The sequence below is a fragment of the Orbicella franksi genome, chromosome 11, assembly GCF_964199315.1.
Source record: "Orbicella franksi chromosome 11, jaOrbFran1.1, whole genome shotgun sequence".
Taxonomy (NCBI): Eukaryota; Metazoa; Cnidaria; class Anthozoa; order Scleractinia; family Merulinidae; genus Orbicella; species Orbicella franksi.
This window is the reverse complement of record NC_138155.1, coordinates 21,623,170-21,642,309: the sequence shown is the minus strand read 5'-3', so window position 1 is coordinate 21,642,309 and position 19,140 is coordinate 21,623,170. Positions and strand designations below refer to the sequence as shown.

At 38.1% G+C, this 19,140-nt stretch overlaps 1 protein-coding gene across 2 annotated transcripts; it reads right to left on the bottom strand.

Moving 5' to 3' along the window:
- Positions 1-640: 640 nt before the first annotated feature.
- Positions 641-19,029, bottom strand: LOC145503420 (DNA repair protein complementing XP-C cells-like). 2 transcript variants are annotated; one of them, XM_081482883.1, is made up of 27 exons: positions 18,703-19,029; positions 17,159-17,650; positions 16,554-16,683; positions 15,324-15,402; positions 15,015-15,083; positions 14,736-14,824; positions 14,058-14,109; positions 13,414-13,452; positions 12,135-12,194; positions 11,919-11,963; positions 10,428-11,178; positions 9,850-9,900; positions 9,160-9,252; positions 8,649-8,770; positions 8,493-8,526; positions 8,199-8,256; positions 7,767-7,801; positions 7,194-7,270; positions 6,715-6,759; positions 6,243-6,287; positions 6,031-6,120; positions 5,203-5,284; positions 4,418-4,511; positions 3,654-3,747; positions 3,056-3,145; positions 2,539-2,629; positions 641-1,618 (listed from the first exon to the last, which is right to left on the bottom strand). In XM_081482883.1, the coding sequence occupies exons 1-27, from the start codon at positions 18,932-18,934 to the stop codon at positions 1,485-1,487; spliced, it is 3,273 nt and encodes a 1,090-aa protein (XP_081339009.1). In that variant the 5' UTR covers positions 18,935-19,029; the 3' UTR covers positions 641-1,484. The 2 variants fall into 2 exon arrangements, 1 of the variants encoding a protein (XP_081339009.1); XR_014051463.1 differs by lacking the exons at positions 641-1,618; positions 2,539-2,629; positions 3,056-3,145; positions 3,654-3,747 and adding an exon at positions 3,754-3,874 and having other exon boundaries at positions 3,971-4,511.
- Positions 19,030-19,140: the final 111 nt, after the last annotated feature.

Below are 19,140 nucleotides of genomic sequence, written 5' to 3'. Positions count from 1 at the left end.
TTGATACAAAAGAAAAAGCCATCCTGCAGAGACAAACTGTGGTATCTGAGACAAGTTGTTTCCCATTGGCAATCAGCTGCTCTCATTTTATGCCTTTTAACTACAGCTACACTTGTAGGGACAAGATCTCCACAGGTTTACGCCAAAAAATTCTAAACATTTTAACAGTTTTGTTTTGGTAGATTTAGTTTTTGTACTCCAAACTCTTTGCCAGTCAAGACCCAACATTCTAAAAACCTGACTGCAAGTTTGAAGAGAGAATAATAATCACAGTGTTAATTTTATTAGACTGATACAACGTTGGACTGTTCTCTTTTTTTGACCCTTCATCCCATGTTGTCATATACTGGTTCTGGGCTGAAAGTTAACTGTAGTTTGAGCTTTGTGTTTTAAAAATGAGAAGTTCTACCCATGAAAAATCACATAAATGCCTATGCAGTGCAAGCAGAGAACTTCATGACAGCAGAAAAGTAATTGCTCTAGATTACAAATCTTTTATTTTAATAAGAATACAATGTAAAGTAAAAGAAATATCAGTTAACCCCAAAACATACAGAACATGGTATTTTGTTCCAAATTTCATCTACTTTGGTTGACATACATGATAGAAATGTGCAGAGGTCTGCCTAATTTTGCAGACCTTATCTTTGCCAACCCCTTTCTTAAAGGAGATGATATTTATCAAAATATGCAGAGATGGTTATTTGTCTATAACAGTGGTAACTTACACAAACTAAACAACTGAACAATGCAACTCAATGGTAACAGAGATTCTCTGCCAATGTAGTTTAGAAAAAAAAATTAAAGAAAAATTAGAAAATAATGAATAAAAGTGTCTTTTCATGAACCATTTTGCTACCATTGCAGTGTATTTGTAGTGAGTAAACTGTTCATGTTAGCATGGTCGTACAGTATATCTGCCAGTGGCTATCCTCTGGCAATGCTTGTCAGTGTTCTCAAAAAGGATAACCTTGTTAACATAATAAACGTTTTGGTTTTGAAAAACTGCAACATCAAAAAAAAAAAAAGATAATGTACAAATGGAAGATAATATACTTTTACATAAAAATGAAGTATGCTTGATATTCCCATTGTTGTAGCGTGCTGTTTTCGTGGCATAAATACCACAATTTCCGTTAGTTTGCCCAGGAAATTGCCATTAGTTTGGGAGTACAGGTAGAGTGGAACTGGATGGAAAACCTTGACACTCAGAAATTCAGTACTATTCATGACAATGAGCAGTGTTATAATAAGGGATTAAATGATACAACTTTTTAGGATAAAATAGCTTAAAAATAGTGTCTCTATACCAGATAGATATAATATATTTTTTGGTTTTTTTTTTAATCTTGATGATCTGCATGACTGCGAAAAAGTGGCCTGCAAGGATGGTTCCACAGTCTTGCAGATGGAACCTGTTCCTGCAGCCATTCCCTTCATTTCACTACATCATCGCAGTGAAGAGCAGAGATCGATTTCTCTGTCTACATTTTCTCAAATGGAAGAGTTAATCCACAGGCGCATGATTTGGTCCATTCTCCAGTCACTGCATCCTTCTTGTGTCCACTCTTTGGAAAGACATGACAATGTCCCTCACCTGCAACACTTGATTTTCCCTCTGCAAAGACATCCCAGAAAGTAATAAGTTTTGACTAAGGCAGGGGCAGATCCAGGATTTTTTTTTAGGAGGGGTGTACCACTAAGGATTGGCATAACTGACTGGTGAGGTAAACAAATTTTAAAAGCAAATACAAAGAAGAAGGCTTCATCTAAGGGGGAGGGGGGTGCGCACCCCCCCTGCACCCTCCCCATAGATCTGCCCCTGTAAGGGATTGTTAGATTGCTACAATGGAATAAGGTGCTCCCTTCTGTAAGGTTGTTGCAAAACAAACAACAAAAAACATGAAATATTGTGTCACTTTGCAAGAAACCCTGCCTTTTGATAAGTGTCTTGCAACAGTTAATCATTACAGATGACTGCAGGAAAAAGGGTCGTTTTAGGATTTTCATTCAACCTTTTCCTGGTCCTATGTGACGTCATCAAATACAAAGGAACTGGAAACAAGCCATTTGCAGGCAAGTTACTGTTAGCAACAACATGTCACACACGCAGACTCGTTGAGTTGTGTCCTTGGGAAAGCCACTACCTTCACAGTGCCTCTCTTCACCCAGACGTATAAATGGGTACTGGGGTATTCATTGCTAGGGGGTAACCCTACGATGGACTAGCATCCCATCCAGGGAGTAGAAGTACCCCAAGCTGCGGCTGTATAGACAACAGACCCGACTTCTACTGCTCGCTCTGTTTTCACCCTGCGTGCAGCAGTGATCGAGGGGCACTACTTTTCTGGGTGTTTTCGATAAGTTCCTTAGGAAACTTAACGCATGCTTGTAAAATAAGTATGCTATACAGAGGAAGCTGTTGTCAAAGTTATGAACGACCAGCATTTTAGTTGACGATTGAGCATTCTGGTCACAATTAGCTATTTACTAATGGTGTATACAAATACTTCTAACACTGAATCAACATAACGCTACCTTGTCTGTTAAGAGGCCATGAAACTGAAGTGTCTGTTACTACATCGTCATTTCCATTGGCACTGCTTGAAGCTTCTGCATTGCTGGTCTCCTAGAAAAAAAAGAGTGCTAAATGTTGTTACGCCGAAGAAAAAGTACTAGCTACGCCGTGAGTGGTAACAACGCAAAATGATAGAACAGTAACTCAAAAAAGTAACATTTTTTCGCAAAATGTGACATAAACCCGAAATGTAAATAACACCACGCAAACTGTAACGATTCTTTCATTCGAAATGTATTAATTTCTGAAAGCAAATTGGAACAACTTCTTCGGACAGTCACCAACTTACCATGACAAACACAATTTTTTTTGTAGATGACATTTTGCGTTCAAAGTTGTTACATTTCGGGTTAATGTTACATTTTGCGTCATAATTTGTTACTATTTGCGTTAAAATGTTTACAATTTGCTGCGTGACATAGCGAAATCTAAAGGTCAACAGCGATGTTACTTTCCACACTTTACTGTGCCAGTTACCTCCGTATCGTATCTTTTCCTGAGTCGCTCTCTTATTAAAAGCGATCTGGTTAAAAGCCTCCAATTGGCCAACATACGTTTTTCACGCTTCTGTTGAGCAAAAGCAAAAATGTTAATAATTGTAGAAACAAAAGGCATTACAAGTTTAACGAATAGCTTCATTTCTGCTCAACAGTTTTGAAACTGTATCATTTTTCTACAATTGGTGGCATATCTACTACCCTGGTTGGGAGCACAACTTGTGTCTGGAGCGGTTTTCACGTGACTGTTGAAAGCTTTGGTTTTCCATTACTTCGCTAAGAGATTGGCTTAAAAAAAAACTCGTGCTACTTTCTTAACCAATAAGAAGTAGAGCCCGTACCACTCGTGACTCGCTCGCACTTGTTTTCCCGCGCTTCACGTCAGCTAGATGTAACTGCTTTGAGTTTTGATTGGTTCATCGGATTGTCTGTGTCTTTTTTGATTGGCCAGAGTGATTACTATGAGTTTGGTTTTCCGCCAGTCAATTGAATACCGCTCAAGATATACAGGGACAATGTAGATTAGAAATTTAATATGCAGTACATTAAGGTTTCTATAGACAGTGTTATAACCATACCTCTGCCTTCTTCTTCTCGGCTTGTTCCTCTTCTTCTTGCCACGCGTCCAGCAGCACTTGCTCAAACTCCTCACAAACCACGACACCATCAATGCTGTTATAAATACAACACAACATATGTAAAAATTAATTTCCTTTTTAACATTAAAGAGTTTCATTTCAAAACGGTTCCAAAATGATCGTTCCTTCCTCATGCCGATTACTGACAAAAAAAGAAATGCCTCTGAATTGTCTCCCATTATCTGCAATATTAAAGACTTTAACTGTTGCCTGCTGTGTGTGCGCTACAGGCTTCAAAACAATTTCTGTTGAAGGACGAAAAAGCGTCAATGCAACAAACAATGCTTATCTTCACACTACTGCAACCAAAACTAGATTCACCATATGATTGCTTCACAATAGCAAAAAATCTGTCGATGTAAGGATTGCTAACGAAAAGACAATACCTGGGGAAGGGGTACTCCCACGTGAAACGGTCGGGGACGCTCTTCGTCTCTCTAAGGGGTGTAACTCACAGGGTTTTAGTCTCAATTAGGGTGTTGATGACGAAACGCCACTACTTTTTGCCGTCAAGGTATCTTTTAGGGTGCATTTGAAGTAATAATAAAACAAACGCTGTCAGTTCTGTTTCAAGTGGTATCTTTTAAGGGTTAAACAAACCTCCAGCCACGCCCAAACTGGTCCACTCTGGGGTCTAATTCAACGTTTTTCAACCTTTCCACATGGTAGTTCCCCCAGGCTATAACATTACAGTGAATACTTACACTGGATGGCTGAAGCCACAATGAAAATCAAATCCAACCACAGCTCCGGCGCAATCAATGCCAAGTTTCTTTGCAACTCGTTGGATTCCATTAACTTAAAAACAGACAATGAAAGAAATAACACTTAGTTTTGATTTCTCGTTGCATCTTATAGCAACCTAAAGCACTACACGTACACAGCCAGGCAAGCGCCAGTTACAAGGCTACATCGTATACACTGGACATTCAAATGAATGTTACAGTGAAACCTGTATTATGCGAACACCCTTGGGCCACTCACTAGTGTCCACTTAATACAGGGTGTCCGCTCTAAACAGGTCCTAATATATTGTGCAATAAGGTCGAAGACTGCTCATAGCAGAATGTCCAATCAGTCAATGCATCAATCTGGAATAATCTACTTAGCTTTAAAACGACATCGCTGAACAATGTTAAAGGAGTCTGACATGAACTTGTAGAAGCAAAAAGCCCTTGAAGAGGCCGCTTATTGCAGGTTTTCTGCAACAAAATGGCTTAATATTGGTGTCCGCGTCCGCTTAACAGAGGTGTCCGCTGAATGCAGGTTTATTTTACAGTAAATGTGGGAAGAAAATTTAGGGACTCAAGCTGGTGTCCACTCAATAGAGGGTGTCCGCTTAATATGGGGTCCGCTTAATACAGGTTTCATTGTACTATAAACTACCATTGGGCAACAATGGTTACGTATCGCAAGGGATGTGTAGTGAAATCGTCAGTGAAGATGGAGGCGACAAGAATGATTCCATTGGCTAAATATCACAACGTACTTTGAATATGTTTTGTTCCTGGAGGAAGCATACAAGGCAGGAACAACTCTACATTGCCATACTCATTCCTTGGTACTTTTCCCTACAAAGTAAATTCAACCAAGACTTTGACTTATACGTGTACACACCTCAAAATGCGAGCTAGATTAGACAAGACTACTCTTGACTAGAGATAGACTACACTATACGTTTGACTGGAGATGGTCTACACTTGAATTGACTTGACTAGACCAGAAAAGAATAGACTACACCACACAAGACTAAAATAGACTACACCTGAACTGACTTGACTTGAATAGAGTAGACTGCACTACACTAGAGATAGACTACACTATACGTTTGACTGGAGATAGACTACACTTGAATCGACTAAACTAGTGATCTGTGTTTTAAAAATTGGTAATAATTATACAGTATTTTAAGGGCATTAATTAGTCTTACTATATTCTGGTCTTCTCCATTTCTTGCTTTCTTTAATATCTTTAAATATTTTTAAAGAAAGATATCTTGTGCTATAATAATGACTTTGCAATGTAAAAAAATATCTTTGTAATACAATAACGAATGGAGGAAATAATAAAACAAAACAACAAATAGACTAGACTAGACTATACTAGACTATACTATACTATACGCTTGATTAGAGATAGACTACAACTGAATTGACTTGAAAAGACTAGAAATAGACTAGACTAAACTAGAGATAGACTAGACTACACCAGGACAGATTTACCAAGACTAGCAAACCTTACCTCATCAAATATTAATCAGCCATGAGAAATTTATGAATTTTCATTGTTAGGGGAGGGGGTCATTAAATTCACTCACATCTTTAGCTGGTGGTGGTTTGTACTTCTCCGTCTGCCATCTGCCAAAGAGGTCAATGGTCACAGAATCTCGCTCATGAATTGGTTGATTCTATAATACCACACCACACAACAAAAAAACAACCTTAATGGCGATGTTTACTTAAACAACAAAAACTTAAACAATACCTACAACAAGTTTCTGGCAACACTTCATAACTGTACAGTTCTTACCCGTTTTGGTCGTCCCTTGACAATCTTGTATGGTTTCTCCCCTTGCTGAAAAAAAAATGTTTGTACAATCATTTCCAATAATTAAAAAAGCTTCCTTGCATCAATGTTCACGTTAGACCATTGGCTGCTCCATTTATATTGCAAATCATTCATAATGGGCTAAAGGAAGATGTGCCACGTGTAGAATTTCATTGTAACCCCCACCACGGTAAAAACCTAAGGAATATACAATGAATAGGCAAGTTTAGGATGGTCGAGTTTGTAAAGTTGATTTTGTTGCAATCAAAAGCTGTACCAGTTCTGAGGCCAAGATCAGACAACTAAGCACGCTTGTTTAAAACAGACACTAAATGATCAAGGGTAGATAGTACCGCCAATGGGATTAACAGCAAGCCAGGGTTATGACGTGATAAATTGCATCTCGTGATTATGTCAACTCACAAACAGCACTGTGAGCTGAGGTTTCATGTACCTTGACAACTAAAGCCTCATTCAACCACTTTTCCCTTGTGTGCAGCTACAAGAAAAAACAACATAAGAACATATTAACTTAAGATAATTTTTGATAAACTCAATATCAAGACTAAATTTCCAAATGCCCTAGAGGTGTTTCATTCTGCATCGTAGTGTAAAACGACCAGATGTTGGGCTTCAAAACATCATTTTTTTTTTTTACTACGGATGAATGTTTGGCTTGTAGGAAACTGTACAGTCCAACTAGATGATCTTGGTTTTTCTTTTATTCCTGTATTGCGTTTTTAGAATTTAGTGGCAGGAAACTGTGTCCAGTAATGCTACTGGCAAGAACATAATTATTTTAAGTATCTTGTAACCAACATCTTGGAGAGAGATACATGATATAACATGTATTGTGGCAAAAAGGGTTGTGTTGGATGCAGTTGAAATAAATATTAACTTTGCCGAATGGGCATGCTTAGTATCAAAACCAACCATATGAAGACATTCTCTTGAGTACACTGCCTCACCACGACAGTAACCTAAAATGGCTGCAGTTTCTGGGTATATGGCTATGGAATAAACAAAACAAATCAGTATAATAAATTATAAATCACTATCAGGATGTCACCTACCCTTCCAAATTACATGGAGCAATAGGACTGATTGTAACGGTGCTGCTGGCTATGACAGTACATACATGAAACTGGAATGGAAACTTCAGTGACCCCAGTTACTACTGATAGAGCACTAAAATTTTTGTTGAGACAGTGTCATTCATGCATGGATAGATGGACAGAGAGATTGATGGACAGAAAAAAAAAAGACAAAAGAAAGGGAGAAATGGAGGGAAAGACCGAAGATGAAGAAAGAAAGTAATCTAGTACAAAGAGAAGAGCATCTATGACTCTACAACTGAAACCTTATGGCTGAAACCCTATTTAGTGTGAAGCGATCAGGTACTGTACATGGAGAAGAAACTGCAAACAAGCACTAACAGAGTAACATGGATGGCGATTATATCCCATGATAACCTCATGCAGTAATGTTGTTCTACCTCACACTAACCTTCAAATTTCAAGACATGCCTCTGTAGCACATATCTGCAAACAACCAGAAATATGTGTTTTGCAACTTAATAGCTAGTAAACTGGCCAGCATGTCAATCTCAAAACATGTTTGAAACTTTAGTACTTCCTGTTATAATAGGAGACATTCTTTGCTGGTTGTTGCCGATGGTTGATGATGTTTCATGTGACGAGCAGTTACTACTTTAAAACAGTTCCATAGGAAGATTTGTGAGGCTAGAGGAGTTCAAACTGGTAACTCTATCATCTTGTTGACTTTGATATTTCATAATTACTCTTTTTGTTTGTACTACAAGTTTTCCTCGTGGGTACTTGTTTCAGGCCTTGAAACAAAGGTGGCCCATTGTTAAATCTGAACGGAAACACAGATTTATAATTAACGTAGCAAAAATTATCATTTATTGATACTTACAGTGGATGGTTTTTAAACTCAGTTATGCTGGTAGGCAAAGGTTTCTCAAGTAGCTGATCTGGAGGGAATAATAATGGAAAAGTGTATGAATGAAATAGATTCATGGCTGCACAAAATGTCTGAAAATGTAATCAGTCATAAATCAATCAATCCATTGACTAATCAATAATTTTTTTCGATCAGTTAAGTTCTTAGTTACACAAATAAATCCCACAAAGTACTGGACATTGAAAATACGTCTCTGGTACATGTAGATAACATTATCTCTGAGCAACTGGTAGCTAGTAAACCCACCTTCAAGGAGTGAATCTTCCATTTGATCCATTTTCTGTCCAGAAAGATTAAAATTGAAATATTAAAAAGTTGCATAAAACAGAGGTCATCACTGACACTAATGTCTATTTGAGTGGTACTGCATGAGTTGCTTGTGAAGGGATCAACTTAAGATACCTTATTTCTTGATTTGTAAGGCTGAAGGGTGTCATCCCACCAATCTGAATCAATGCGAAGTTTCCTGGTCTTAGACATCCAGGAAGAAGCATATCTATTGGTAACATCTTTGATAGCATTTTCTGAAAAACAAACAAATGAAAGATGAAGCAAAAATCCATTTTCGTTACTAGTTTCCATGTTTCTAAGAAACTGTGAAGCTGTATCAGCAGGCAAGTGAAATGTTTAGCTATTTATCAGTTTGAAGTAGGTGAAGGTAAATTAACCATTGCAGTGAGTTACTGAAGATGATGCTTTGAGAGCTAGGCCCTTGTCAGCACAAGAAACTCACTACAGGTAATGTTCAGAACATTACATTGTACCTTACCTAACTTGTTACTGACAGCAGTTTTTGATTTACCTTTATCTTTCTCAAGCTGTCAAATGGCTAAGTGCTGGCGTGGGAAGAATGAGATAGGTACATATACATGTAATGAATATATACTGCAGCTTTCAAGTTCGCTGTACTCACTGTTATCAAATGAGACAACATAAACCATAGGTTGGGCTGCCTGTTTTTCACAGAGCTCGGGGTGATTGACGCTGGAAGATTGAAGGTGGACACCTGAAAACAGATGAAATAATGGAAGAAAACAGTTACACTAGTCTCTTGGTTGGTACCTCTTAGCTTCCACTGGAGCATAACTTGGTTTTAGGGTAAAATCAGCCTCTCATTGCAAACAGTTATGTTATTGTATGTGACAGAGGTGGTGGATAGGCTTCAGGGTTTAAATGCAATGGGTTCAATTTGCAAGGGTAGACACATGTACGTTTAGTTTAGGCTTCAATGTAATAAAAAATGCCTTTCTGGAAAATAATAGACCTACTTCTCTGTGACAACAGACTCTTTTAATTGCATCGAAAATAATAGTCTTCACAAGGCAATACCACTTGTTTAGCTTGTTATTGCTAACTATAGTCTTAAAGGGTTAGAAAACTGATGATGTATACATCACTAAGGGATCATGTGCAGAGAAACTGGCTTTACTAGCAACCTCCATGACACACACACAGCTTGTTTCTTTGCAACCATCTCTCACCAGTTGCTGCAGAAACTAACCATTCTAGCCGTGTAACTTGTAAACCAGGTCCTTCATTCACTATCTTTTTTCTTACATTTTAAGCAAATGGGAAACATTAAAGCTTGCAATTGTACACTTACATATCCATTTTTTGTCGACAGGCAAATACACTTCTGTCCACCAATTGATATCTGTTCAAGAAAACAAAAAGAGTACATGTATCACATGCTTGCTAGTCTTTAAACTCTCATTCAGGCAATCAGTCAATCAATCAATCAGTCAATCAGTCAATCAATCAATCAATCAATCAAGGCAGTGATAATAGGTTTGTTGTTTAAACTGGGTGCTTTATTGTTGGAGGCTATAAAGTATTGGAGGCTAGAAGTACAGTATAGTAATACTCTATTGTAGACTATACAGTAGCTGCTGTATACCCGTGGATGCTGTGTTGCCAGTGCAATCATAGCTCCCTCTCAAATGTAAATATTTTCGCTTTTTTCACGTCACATCCTAAACCAAATAGGAGAGATAATGCACTTTTGAGGTCAATTTGAGGTCAGCAGTTTTTCAAGACCTCAAGTATGTGCTGTTTTGTTAGAGAGCATCTTCTATTTGGTAAATAAAGCATCACAATAATTTTAATTCACACATTCAGGTAAATGGGCTGAACCCTCATCAAAAAGATATGCAATTACATGTACCTATTTTAATTATTTACCATTTTCATTACAAACACTTCCAAGACATTTGAGACTTTCATCTGAATCATCAGAGCTAATAATCTTCATGGCCTTTTTCTTGCTTCCTGATGAACCTGCAGATACTCTTCTTTTCACCAATGGCTTGCTTGAGACTTCAAAATCACTATCATCATCCACAAGATCAACAAATGAGGTCCCACTCCCTTCATTTGGTGTGCCACCACCACTGTCTGCAGAAGGCACTCTTCTCCTCACCAAAGGAGTTTTGTCTTTCTTCTTAGAGTTCTCCCTAGAGTTGGTCAAGTCTTCTGACTCCTCACTTTCACTTGTCAGTTTTTCATTCCATTCCTCATCTGCTTCACTTCCACTCTCATTCCCACAAGAGGAGTAGTCTACCTTCTTTCTTTTGCGTAATGGTCTTTTCCTATTATTTTGCTTCAGTGCTATGTCTTTTGTACTATTCTTGTCTTCTGACTCAGCCTTACTGGCTTTACTATTATTTTTCGGGTTCTTTGTAGCGCTCTTTGTGTTATTTAATAACTTCTCACTCTTCTTTTTCAAAGTTTTTTCTGTCTGTTCCTTATTTAATTTACCACTATGAGAGCCATCTTTTGATTTAGTTGCTGGTGGATCAGATTCAGTTTCTGTTTTGATGCCCTCTGGTTTAATGGTATCCTTCTGCTTCTTAGCTTGTGCTGAATTCTTTGCATGGCCCTCAGGAGTGCCTTTTAGTGCTGTTTTACTTCCTTTGGGAGTCTTCTTTGTAGTCTGCACAAAAGAGTTATCATTCTAGTATGTTTATGTTACTGCACTAATGAGCACATATACAACAGTATACATTGAGCTATAGGCAATCCAAGTTGGTGCAACTGACTGAGTGAGGGAACGTTTCTTGTTGGCTCCCTACATGAAAACTAGCTACACCTGACATTTAATCAGATCCTCTTCTAACATCTATTCCTTAATGTGATTATGTCATTCTAGTTGTTGTTGTTGACAAAGGTACATTAAAAAGCAAAATTCACTTCCATTACCATAAACTAAGGTTATATTCCTGCATGTACAGTAGATTCAGGTCTTACTCTTCTTAGACAAACTACAACTTCAATTGTGGTCTAGTCTGGGTGATTTCATTGAAATCACCCAAACTAGACTGTATGGATTTTACCATACACCTATAACTACATTTCAAATGACATTTAGTTGAAGCAGTTGATAGTAAATATCAGGCTATTTTCTGGGTTCTACTGGAGTCAAGTACTGTCTTTGGCTAGTTGAATGGGTTCTTTGAAGAAAAAAGCTGACTTTTGGCTTGCTGAATTTTGATCACAGATGATTCTAGATGCAACATGATACTGATTCAAAAAGTCGATTAATGAACACAAAAGTTCCAGCTAATGCAACCAACCAAAAATGACTGATCTCTCTAAAACATAGTGTGATATGGCTGAAGTTGCAAAGGGACCTTGTATAAGACTCCATTTCCTACTTTTACTTTTAGCACTTACTTTTGGACTTGTTTTATTCTCGGCATCACCTTTTGCTGAGATAGGCTGACATGAAAAATGTTAACACAGAGTCAAAACAGAGTCATACACTAATGCCATGCAATTATATTGGCCTAAAATGTCTGTCACTTTATTCTCCCCAAACCAGTGTCCTGCTGAAGGTTTGCACTGCGTTGAAACTATGGACAACAATTTTTTCCTACAAAAATCTCTTACCTGCAAAGAATACACAAGCCTTGTCAGCAATCCATGGGCTCTGAGAATGGCAACAAAGACCTGGGGAAAAAGGGATGGTAACTTCCTGTTAATTTCCTACATTGATACATCACAGAGTCGCAGTATTCGCAATTCATGTCATAATTATTTCATGGCACGATGCAATTTAAGCTACATGTAATTTAAGCTGTAAAACAAGAAGAGTGCTCAGTCCACAGTTAAATGTTAAATGTTGAATGTTTATAGCAGATGATGCACTTAGCTACAACTAGCTACTTTTCAGGTATGCCACTAACCTGAAAGAAACAAATATTGCAAATAAACATAACAGGCTTAAATATCCCACCTGGCTGGAGGCAGACCAGCTGGCTATTTGCAAGCATGACCAGGAGTTGAACTGGGGTCTACCAAGAAACAACTCCAGCTTAGTGGTAAGGGTGGCCCTTGAACCCGTGACCTCCAGATTTCAAGTCTGGCGCCCTAACCACTCGGCCATGCTGCCTCCAGTTCAAGACTGAATCAATAGCCACAGATCTAGCTGCTTTTTATTTCTGCTCGTCCGCAGTTAACATACTACATGTACACTTGAACTGTCCAAAGTGAGATAATGACAGTGGATAAATTGCAATCAAGTGAATGAAGGTATTGTGTTGACAAAAGAGACCATGCTATGTACTGGGAAGTGAGCATTCCAGTACTGGGGGAAAACTGAAGGCAGATATATCTTTGCTGATTTAAGGTAGCTCAGAACAGTTTCCAACACTTAGATTTTGATGGGTCTTTATAACCACTCTTTATCACTAGATGCTACAATCATGGTATCAAAAAACTGCCCAATCATTAGTGAACACATTGTTATCATGCAATAGGTTACCATAGCAACAGTATGACCTCCTAAAAGCACCCTTATTACAACTTTAGGGGCTTATAATTCAAAAACTCTCTAGGTACAGTTTAGAGCCACCTTAAATGATTGGGCAGTTTTTTGATACCATGATTGTAGCATCAAGTGATAAAGAGTGGTTATAACGACCCATCAAAATCTAAGTGTTGGAAACTGTTTTGAGCCACCTTAAGTAGACATGGTCATCACTTACATGTAGCCTAATACAAGAGCTGACACTGAAAGAATTTGTGCTCAAGAAATACATGTTATACTGATTGAAGAAGGGAAAAATGACTGAATTACATACAGGACTCTCAATCACTGGTCATTCAGGTTTAACTTATCAACTTGGTACTCAATTTGGTAGTCAAAAAAATAATTAGCCCCACAAACCTCAGATAAGTTTAGCAGCTTGGATATCTGCTTGTCTGTCTGGAAAAGACAAGAAATTAATTAGCAACTAGGGATGTAGCTACGAAATGCGGATACAATTTTCATTGAACCAGTCAGCATTTTTTGCGAAAGTCCTGGAACAAATTTTTTTGTTTCCAATCTTTTGCAATGTTTTAAATGTGGGGCTACCAAGCTTCGCATTTGCAAGATGGTACACACAGTACACGAAAAGAGAACACGCTAAACAAGTGCCCAAAACAAGATTTTATTTCAATCACTTTACTTGTTATGGTGGCATCAGTACACGAGGTAGACAGGAATTTATTGCAAACTTTTCATTTAGACGGTTTGATATGGTTCAGATATCGAATGATTATAAGTGATTGCCTGGCAAAATCCAGCTAGCGATTATCTCTTCTCAGCTGAGACTTCAGGACAACCCTGAGCAACCATAAAATACAGGTACAAACAAAGATAAAGATAGGACAAAAACTGACTCAGATGTCACTTTTTTTGTTGTGGGCCACTAAAAGGTCAAAGAAACTGAGCCCTTTTTAAGACCTTGGTGATGTTTAGCAGGAAACTTTGAACAACAAATGCCGAAATTATGCTTTGTATACTCTAACTGTTATAATTTTAAGTACCTCTTTGTCACCTGTTTTTGCATCATCAGTGCTTGAGAACTCACTCTGAAACCTGTATTTTTAAACAAAGAACACAAAATTACAATTTTGATAGCAAAAAATATCTTAGCAAGCTTTCCTGGGTACTTGCTCATAAACAATGTTTCAACAAGCTAGTCATCACAAACAGCAAGAACACAGTGACCAAATCTTGCAAAACTTTCCATTCTCAACTACTACTGTATCAGGCTCGACTGACTGAACTTGGTAATAAAACAGCACCACATGTATTTTAAAGAACATAGGTCTGCAATGCATACATGTGTATGCTACTATGTTTAAAACATTATTGAACATGATTAAAATGAAAACCCATCTGTTACTTTCTAAATGTACTTACATGTAATTGTCGCTACAAATTCATATAACATAACTATAAAATTGAATCAAATATAAAATATTTAACTACATTGATTGCAATGTTAGAAAATGTTACTGAGATTAATATTAATTGAAGGGGTGCATGGAAAAAGACCCTAAGGACATCTGATAGACCACAAGATTCTCCTAGCAAATTGCTTTTAGATTCCTTGTACAAAAAAGGAGAATTTGACATGAGATCAAGAGTCAATCAGGGCATTTTTTTCACACACCCCTTCAATTCCACTCACAAAATCATGAGATGTTCAGGAGACTAACCATTTCAAGAAGTCTGTCAGCCGTGAAACATCCCACTTTCTTTTGTTTCCAGAGATAAAATCACCAGGAACATGTGACAGCAGCACAGCCTAGAGCAAGAATGACAAACTGTTAACATTATATGATCAAACATACCTTATAATTTAACATCCCTGATATCAAATTAAACACTGTACATGAAAGTATAATATTATACCCCTGTCTGGCCTACCTCACAGTCACTCCGCACAGTCTGCACAATTATAAACTACTAATTTTATACCTCTAACATGTATGTACCTGGATCAGTGGCTCATTGCAGACACCATTTCTGAAAAATCCATGAGCAACTAGCGTCAACAGGTGAACCTAAAGGGAATAATGAAAGGAAGGTGAAAAAAGATCTATATCAGCTGTAATTGCTTCAACAAACACATACCTTAAGAGGTCTGCCATGATATATATGTATCAAATTTAATGCTGTCAGCACACTACAGCTGTTTTCTTTTCCTCACATTAGTGATTAGAAGAAGACAACATACATGTGCATGTGCATACATTTGGAACAGTCAGCAAATAATCTAAAGGCTGTAAAATTTTGCCAAGTACCTTATGAACTTTGATAGAAACATCTTTTCTAAATCTATTGATTGCTCGTTTAATATATTTCATAACATCTTCCTGACTCCTGGAAAAAAAAAAACAATGACACAAAGGAAGACAATTATTATTATTAGCAGAAATTCTTAGTATGTGAAGGTGAACTAATCAACATGACACGAGCGTGGGACAAAGAAAAATTCTGAATCCCCAACAGGAATCGAACCCATGAACTCCTGAACACCGGGCAGGTGCTCTATCCACTGAGCTACGAGAACTCATGGAGAGCAACGTCATTTAACTGAGTTCATATATGACAGGTGTCCTGCATACTGCTAGGATCAACACTATCGAAGTCATTGTGAGTAGTGATAAGTTAATGAAGATGGTGAATTTTAAGCTCGGTAATGAAATGTGAAGGAGAACTAATCAACATGATTAGTGAACTCAGTTAAATGAACTCAGTTAAATGACCTTGCTCTCCATAAGTTCTCGTAGCTCAGTGGATAGAGCACCTGCCCGGTGTTCACATTTCATTACCGAGCTTAAAATTCACCATCTTTATTAACTTATCAATTCTTAGTATGTTTCTTTCTATAAAACATTAACAATAAACAATTAATTTATTACTCTATATAACAGTTTTTGTCTTGTACTGCATGCTCATAACACTGTAGAGGTACATGTGTTATTTGCACATACATGTAAACCTTATTTGCAATTGCCAGCACAAAAAATTGCAGTATAAGCTTACATGTAAATAGTGTACATACCAATAATCTACCATTAACTAAAGATTATTTTGCACAACCCAGAATACTGATAGTCTCTTTTTATTCAAGGGATAGAAAGAGCACTAAAGTGGCCTTTATAATATTGTGTGGTTCCAGAAAATACCCATACCCACCCCAAGGAGGGTTACTGGAAATTCTAGAGAGAGGGGTGCAAAAGGCCAAATTTTTTAAAGGAAAGCATGAACCAAAGCTGGAAATTCAAAGGCGGGGGGGGGGGGGGGGGGTGCAAGGGGCTGGTGGTTTCAAATCAAAGAACACTCCACAAGAGGGGTATAAATATAGGACAGATGTTTTCTGGAGCAGCACAATTTCCAGTTTGAGTGCCAGTGAAAATGGTTGGCCTCCAAAACTGGGTGAAAATGCAATTCAGAAAATTTAACAATAGCATGCTTGACTTTTGCAAGAAAAGTCTTCAAGAGCTATTTTCATCAAGATGCTAAGTTACCATCCTTTCTTCCTCTTTTTTGCTCCAGGTACTGTGATGCTAATCTCAACATTCTTTTTGCTGGGTGAGTGTTGGTGGTGTGATGTTGAGGCTGCATGATCATCCATCACATGGTCAACAACTTTTGCCTCTATAAGAAAAAAAAAAGGAATACATCTATCAGAGTACAACGTATATCATAATAATTTATTACTTGCCATTCTCACAGACCCCATAAATTAAATGCCTGTATGTTAACGGGGCAGTTTCATTGTTCAATGTATGTGAAAGCTAATGCATGGCTAAACAAATTAAATCATTATTATTGACAGTGGAAATTATTCAATTTTTTGAAATTGCAAGGGAAACAAAAAATGGTTAGAAAAATCGAGTAGTTGAAGAAATTGAGGATAAAATTAGTGGAGGGAAGTGACTTGATTCAAAGAATCGGGAGTTTTGAAAAATTAAGTATTCCAAAAATTGAGATTTTACTGTAATACCATTTTTGCTTTTTTAATGAACCAAAGTATAGTTAATATAGTTCAGCAATGAAAGGCTATAATTTGTACGAGCAAACAAATATTTTGTTCCAATCAAACAAGCGTGTAACTGCATACTCCTCTCACCATCAACATCTTCCCATGCCACGCCCTCGTCATCACTAGACTCTTCAGATGAACTCTTCTCTCCAGCCTTTAATTCATCCTTTGTTTTGACTTCTCCTTCTAGGTCCAGTTTCAACTTTTTCCCCACAACCGTGTCCTTCCTTGGTGACTTTTGGAGATCCTCTGGAGTAGCTACATGATTTTGTTTCAAAGGACTTGCCTTCCTCTGTTTGCCTTTATCTTTTGTTGCTTTAGCGGCACTGCGAACTTCTTGTAGATCTGATGAACCAGACTGCAGTGTAATTTCATTTTTATGTTTACCACCCTTTGATGCTCGTTTTGACAGTGCAGCTGTTTTACCTTGTTCTTGGAAAGGGCCACTTTTGTCATCACCTATGATTTGAGCACCCTTCTGCTTTGGGGTCTTTGCACAGTCTATTTTGGGCTTTTTTGAAGGAGAGTCACACAGATCTTGAACGGATGAATTCCTTTTCTTGCCACGCAGAGAGGCACCTATGGAATTCAAAATAATGACACACCAAATGAAAATCTGTAAGCCTCATTTACCACTTCCTGCTAGGTCATGTAGGTCTTGAATCAATCCATGCTTAAGTCATAGTTAGGGAGGGACAACCATTTCTCTCTTGGCAACTCTCTTCACCCAGGGGTACGGTATGAATGGGCACTAAGACAACGTGACAAAAACGTCTGGACAAGAATTGGGAGGGGGGGGGGAACCAACAACAGACTAGAATTATACCAATAATAGCATTATCCTTAGTCACTTCACCCCTACTGGAACAGGGTGGCCAAGATGGAGATGCACCTTAACTTTCTAAGGGAATGTAAATTAAAAATAGACAATGTAGACCATTATGTGGATATAAAATGTGTTATTGCAAGAGGCCTTGATGTATTCTATAATTGTGGCAATGCAATTTTGAAAATATACTTCAAGATAGCTTAACGATGACAAAAAATTTTACTTTAAGTGTCTTAAAATGCAACAAATGGCATTTTCAAAATTTCCTACAAGAAGATGCCCCCAGACCCCCTATGGGTGTGGCCACTGGCCCATTGATCATTATACACCACTAGCAGTGTTATCCTTCAGGTCCCCTCAAATTTAAATTTTCCCTACGGGCATCTACATCATGCGGCAAAAACCGGCGTCAACGCGCCGACATCAACGAGTAATCTGTCATCCCCAGCCCCCCCCCCCCCCCCAACCCCCACAAGCTTTAAGATTTGTACAGACTTCACTCTTCAAACCAAATGTTATCCCATGGTGGAATGATCAAATATTGCTAATAGCAGAAACTGCAAAACGTGATTCATTGTAAACTTGAGCTAAGAAGGTCTCTATGCATCTTAATCACCTTAATCACCAATTTTTTGCACATATCAACGATTCTGTGGTACATCGTTACGTAACAGATCCAGGCGATCTTTGATTCGTGTTTTATCGGTTAACAAACATAAGCTTACGAGCAAATTACTTCACAAAAGCCCTCAGTGTAGCTTTGGTGTCAGTTCGCAGCAATCCTTGTCTAAAGAATACCTACCTTTTTCTTTCGCTATGCCGATTGAATCGTCTACATTAACTGGCGTTCTCTTCGAAGGAGTATCTGTCGATTTCAAGTCCCGCTTCACTGATCGTGCGCGTGTGGTGGAAGAACGGGAATTCTTCGTGCAAATCGCATTGGATTTCCTGTCAACACCACCTCTGGGGGTTGGGGACGTTTTCTTACTGCTTCCCTTCTGTCCTTTAGCGGACTGAGCTCTCTTTCTTGCCATATTTTGATACAATTTAGCCGACGCACTATACTATCTTCCAGACAACAAGGCGGCCATTTTCGCGGGTTTCCCGTGTTTCCTATGGAATACCGCTGATCAAAGCGTCGCAGGTTGCGTGACTGGCGTGCCATGAAACGAACTGGAAGAATTAAATTACAAGTACTTTTCCGAGAAGTTTACGAACACAGTGAAACCAAAACCGTAAA